The 4,926-nt window shown below is 43.8% G+C and overlaps 1 protein-coding gene across 1 annotated transcript; it reads left to right on the forward strand.

The window, feature by feature from the left end:
* The first annotated feature begins 3,505 nt into the window (after positions 1-3,505).
* On the forward strand, positions 3,506-4,854 carry LOC113471230. Its single transcript, XM_026830203.1, has 2 exons — positions 3,506-3,708; positions 3,931-4,854. The coding sequence occupies exon 2, from the start codon at positions 4,106-4,108 to the stop codon at positions 4,568-4,570; it is 465 nt and encodes a 154-aa protein (XP_026686004.1). The 5' UTR covers positions 3,506-3,708; positions 3,931-4,105; the 3' UTR covers positions 4,571-4,854.
* The last annotated feature ends 72 nt before the right edge of the window (positions 4,855-4,926 follow it).

A 4,926-nucleotide genomic window follows, 5' to 3' on the forward strand; every position in this document is an offset into this window, starting at 1 on the left:
TAGATATATGTAAAATGTTGTGCTGAATCCGAAAACGCGTTGTGCTATGTCCGAAAACGCGTCGGAAAAACGACAAAAAAGTCACTTTTTTCACATTTCATGCCTAAAGTTTCTATTCTGGTCACTTCAAAAAAAAATGGTAAAAAAAAAAAAAAAATCGCCGGGGGCATTGGGAAAGCCTATTAAGTTGTGCATCGAATGAGACTAATTGGGTCCCTCCGCGGTCAAAAGTACCGGAACTACGATTTTTATTTTTTTCCACGCAGCGGCAGAAATCTGACATGACAAAATATGTAGGTGAAAAAAGAAAAGTGACTTTTTTGACGTTTTTCCGACGCGTTTTCGGACATAGCAGGAGTTTGGTTAGTTTTATATGAAACCTAAGACCATATTCGGATTCAGCACAACATTTTACATATATCTAGTCAATTTTCAGGCCATATACAGGGTGTTCCTAAAATTAAAAAAAAATAATAAATAAAGCGTAAAGATATGGTTAAAAAAAAAGGTAAAAACGCCTATTCGATAGTAATAATAATATTTTTTTCTTTTCTTCTTATTTGTGTTTATGTATCAGTTACTTCCCTTCATTTCAAAACAATACAATAAAGGTAAGTAATGCAAAGTATGTGCTATGGATATAGATAGCAAAGCAACACACTTTACTGTTTGCATTGATATATCCCATTATAACTTGATTTTATCATTTTCAACAACAGGAGCGGTTTGTATGTTGTATAGGCAATGGGGAATAGTCGTCGTGTTGCTAGATCTAGGCGCACGGCAGTGCGCCAGGCCAAGTTCCGGCCTCAGCACGCCAGTGTGTATATTGATTTTTGAGCCAACCCAGAAAAACGGTTATCATATTCGGATTCAGCGACCTCGAAAACCCCCGAATTGATTAAAAGTTGGCTTGCAACTCTCAGGTCGTTTCATTTTGCAGGCCAGTGTTATAAATAAAGTTGATATACCTATTCGATAGTAATAATAATATTTTTTTCTTTTCTTTTTATTTGTGTTTATGTATCAGTTACTTCCCTTCATTTCAAAACAATACAATAAAGGTAAGTAATGCAAAGTATGTGCTATGGATATAGATAGCAAAGCAACATACTTTACTGTTTGCATTGATATATCCCATTATAACTTGATCTTATCATTTTCAACAACAGGAGCGGTTTGTATGTTGTATAAGTAATGGGGAATAGTCGTCGTGTTGCTAGATCTAGGCGCACGGCAGTGCGCCAGGCCAAGTTCCGGCCTCAGCACGCCAGTGTGTATATTAAGCCTTGTTCCCACGGCGCGTGGCGCGGCGAGTCTCGTCCGTAGTTCGACGAGCCACGTGCCGTGGGAACACTAAAGTTCGTGGCGCGCCGAGCAGGCGCGTGTAGGTGCGTACAGGCGCGTTTGTTCCCATAATTTGTCGGTAAACATCAATCTCTTGTTTTAGGTCTGTGCTACAGCTTGACCCGGTGAGAGATTACTTTCCCTGCTTTTGACCAAATAGTTGTGATTCTAACAATTTTCCCCTCTTTTTTATCCTCAGAAGATCCCACATTTTCCCTCTTCAGATTTTAGGAGGGGTCTACGACTGTTTCTACCACCGGCAGTGTCCGGCAGCCAGCTACTAATCAGTACTCTCTTAGCTTTTGACCAAGTAGGGTGATTTAAGTTTTTGAAATATATAAAAGTTTAGTGTGAAAAGTGGTTGTTCCTGTGGCTCCTAGTTGTCATAGGTAAGTTAATCATTTTTTTTTTTTTTTTTTATTCCGTGGACCTCCTTTGCCTTCAGATCTTAGCTCACTGTATGTATAATGGTATAATGTAGTAATGCCGTCGAATGCACCAGGGCAAGGATAGGTATATCCTGTCACGTCTGTATATACGTTGAGGCGCTGTTGGGTAAGGAACTCGGATATGGAGATGGGGGAGCCCTTGAGTTGCCTCTTCCCGCTGAATACTTGCTTCCTGTGGCGGTAGGGCTCCCAGTGTTCCTGCCGCTGCCACCCAGTCTATGGCATCTCGACACGACATCCTCCGGCAGGTTCAGCTTGAGATTGTCCCTGAACACCTTCATCACGTGACGGAGACTCTCCTCCTCGTTTTCAGCTCTACCACCATTGGACTCAGGTGTGCCGCTGATGAGAAAACAATTTCTTCTGCTATATTGTTCCATGGACTCCAGCCTCTCCTCCAGGTCGGTGTTCCTCCCATCCAGCTCAGCCACCTGAACACCTTCATCACGTGACGGAGACTCTCCTCCTCGTTTTCAGCTCTACCACCATTGGACTCAGGTGTGCCGCGGATGAGAAAACAATTTCTTCTGCTATATTGTTCCATGGACTCCAGCCTCTCCTCCAGGTCGGTGTTCCTCCCATCCAGCTCAGCCACCTTCTAGCTCATGTTGGTGATGCTGTCTAGCACCACACCTTGGAAAAGTTTGAAGGGACAGAAATGGAAGACGTAACCTGGGGATTGGCGCTAGTAGCCGCCATCGCCCTATCTAGGCCACTTTGGAATTGCTCCATCATGGCCCTTACCTCTTCCAGACGTGCCTGGTCCATGCTCCTCCACTCACTCTGTGCACGATCACTGACCTACGCCGCGTTCACTCCAAGAGTACTGAAGAGAGAGCTTTACATGTGACAGAGCACTACAATGTGCATAAATACCCACACAGATATATTAATATTATCGAGGCCTATGATTTCAATTATAATTGAATTTAAAGTAAATTAAAAATTAGTTTTTAAAAACTGTAATAAATTGATTACTATATCGTTTATTGAGAAAATAAAAGCACTATAAGAAAGATGAGATTTCCGGTTTAATATTGTCTAATTTGAATTTCACAATAACTACTTTTAGTACTTCAAAATAATATTTTAAAAATTGAAATCACGGAGCACGAGGTAAATCAACTACTCGGTGTATAGCTGTATAGTGTTCTTTCTGAGTCAGAAGAAGAAGAAGTAGTTTTTGTATCTAGGCACAGGGCGGTGCGCCAGGTCAAGTTGCGGCCACAGTGTGTTACATAACATACGAGTATCTAGGCACAGGGCAGTGCGCCTGGTCAAGTTGCGGTAATTCGTTTATTGAGAAACTAAAAGCACTATAAGAAAGATGAGATTTCCGGTTCAATATTGTCTAATTTGAATTTCACAATAACTACTTTTAGTAGGTACTTCAAAATAATATTTTAAAAATTGAAATCACGGAGCACGAGGTAAATCAACTACTCGGTGTATAGTGTTCTTTCTGAGTCAGAAGAAGTCGGTATATAGTGTTCTTTCTGAGTCAGAAGAAGAAGAAGTAGTTTTTGTATCTAGGCACAGGGCAGTGCGCCAGGTCAAGTTGCGGCCACAGTGTGTTACATAACATACGAGTATCTAGGCACAGGGCAGTGCGCCTGGTCAAGTTGCGGCCACAGTGTGTTACATAACATACGAGTATCTAGGCACAGGGCAGTGCGCCTGGTCAAGTTGCGGTCACAGTGTGTTGCCTTGGTTGAGCCTTCTTCCTGCTTTTCAAGCAGATTCTCTCTCCTGGGGGCGTCTGTCAAGCCTTCCAGTGCTTCCTGTGCCTGTGCCCTACAGTTCAGGTTGAACCTTGACTGTGCCTTGGTTGAGCCTTCCTTATGCCTTTCAAGTAAATGTCTCGCCTGGGTGCATCTGTCAGGCCTCCCTGTACCTGTGCCCTACGGTTTAGGTTGAGCCTGCTGTGCCTTGGTTGAGCCTTCTTCCTGCTTTTCAAGCAGATTCTCTCTCCTGGGGGCGTCTGTCAAGCCTTCCAGTGCTTCCTGTGCCTGTGCCCTACAGTTCAGGTTGAACCTTGACTGTGCCTTGGCTGAACCTTCCTTATGCCTTTCAAGTAAATGTCTCGCCTGGGTGCATCTGTCAGGCCTCCCTGTACCTGTGCCCTACGGTTTAGGTTAAGCCTTCTGTTCAGAAGTTGAGCGCCGGCGTCGGCACTCCTCAGGGTGCAGGTGTTGCCCTCCAGCCTCCCTATACCTCTGTCTTACAGTATAGGCTGAGCCCTCGGTGAGCCTTCTGCCTTCTCTTTTAGAGTTGAGCCTTCTCTTGTAAATTGTGTCTCCAAAGAGTCTATGGCTACCCCCATGGCCTTGACGACGTTGGGCGCTATCCACGATCTCCCTTCCAATGATGATATTTTGGATCGGCTGAAGGCCCTGGCAAGGAACATTCTCCCCCAGGGTTGGAGAGATTGGACCCTAATTAACAGCATTGATCTTGATTTCTCCGTGGACTCCACCGTTCTCAACAAGCTGCAATTTGCTCTTCCAGCTGACGGTATTGCACGGGCCTTTGACCCTGCGGCAACAGGTTTAAAGGAGCACCCCTACAAGGATATGAAAATCAAGATGCTGTCTTGGGCATTTTGTAGGCGTCTGGTATACTCGCCGTCCAGTTTGTCAAAACAGATCCGTGGTTCATCGGCGAGCCATGAGTCGTTCATGTGTGCGACCTCCAGCATCAGCGTCTCTGCTGTCAAGGAAATCTACCGACCGTCTTCTAGCTGGGTCAGCGAGTGGTGTTCCTTCGCGATGTGACTCATCTGCCAGCGATACCATGTCCCGCCTGGAAAGTCTTGATGCAGCCCAGGATGCATGTGTTATCGTTCGCGAACTCCGCAAACTTGTCAATTAGAACATAAAAAACGGAAATCGGAAATGCGAAACAGATAACATTCAACGAAAACGAACCGCACATGAAATTCTGAAACGTCCAATACCAAACAGTAAGGTACGTGCCAACTTTAAGTCCTATAAAAAAGTGTAAGTTAAGTGTGAGTGTTGGCAAACCAAAAATGTCATTTAATTAAAATGCATGTTGAATAAATATCTCGAGAACTGTGAGAACAAAAACAGAATATTAGAAATTATTCCTTAAAAAAAAAAAAAAAAAC

The sequence above is a fragment of the Diaphorina citri genome, unplaced genomic scaffold (assembly GCF_000475195.1).
Source record: "Diaphorina citri unplaced genomic scaffold, Diaci psyllid genome assembly version 1.1 scaffold2174, whole genome shotgun sequence".
Lineage (NCBI taxonomy): Eukaryota > Metazoa > Arthropoda > Insecta > Hemiptera > Psyllidae > Diaphorina > Diaphorina citri.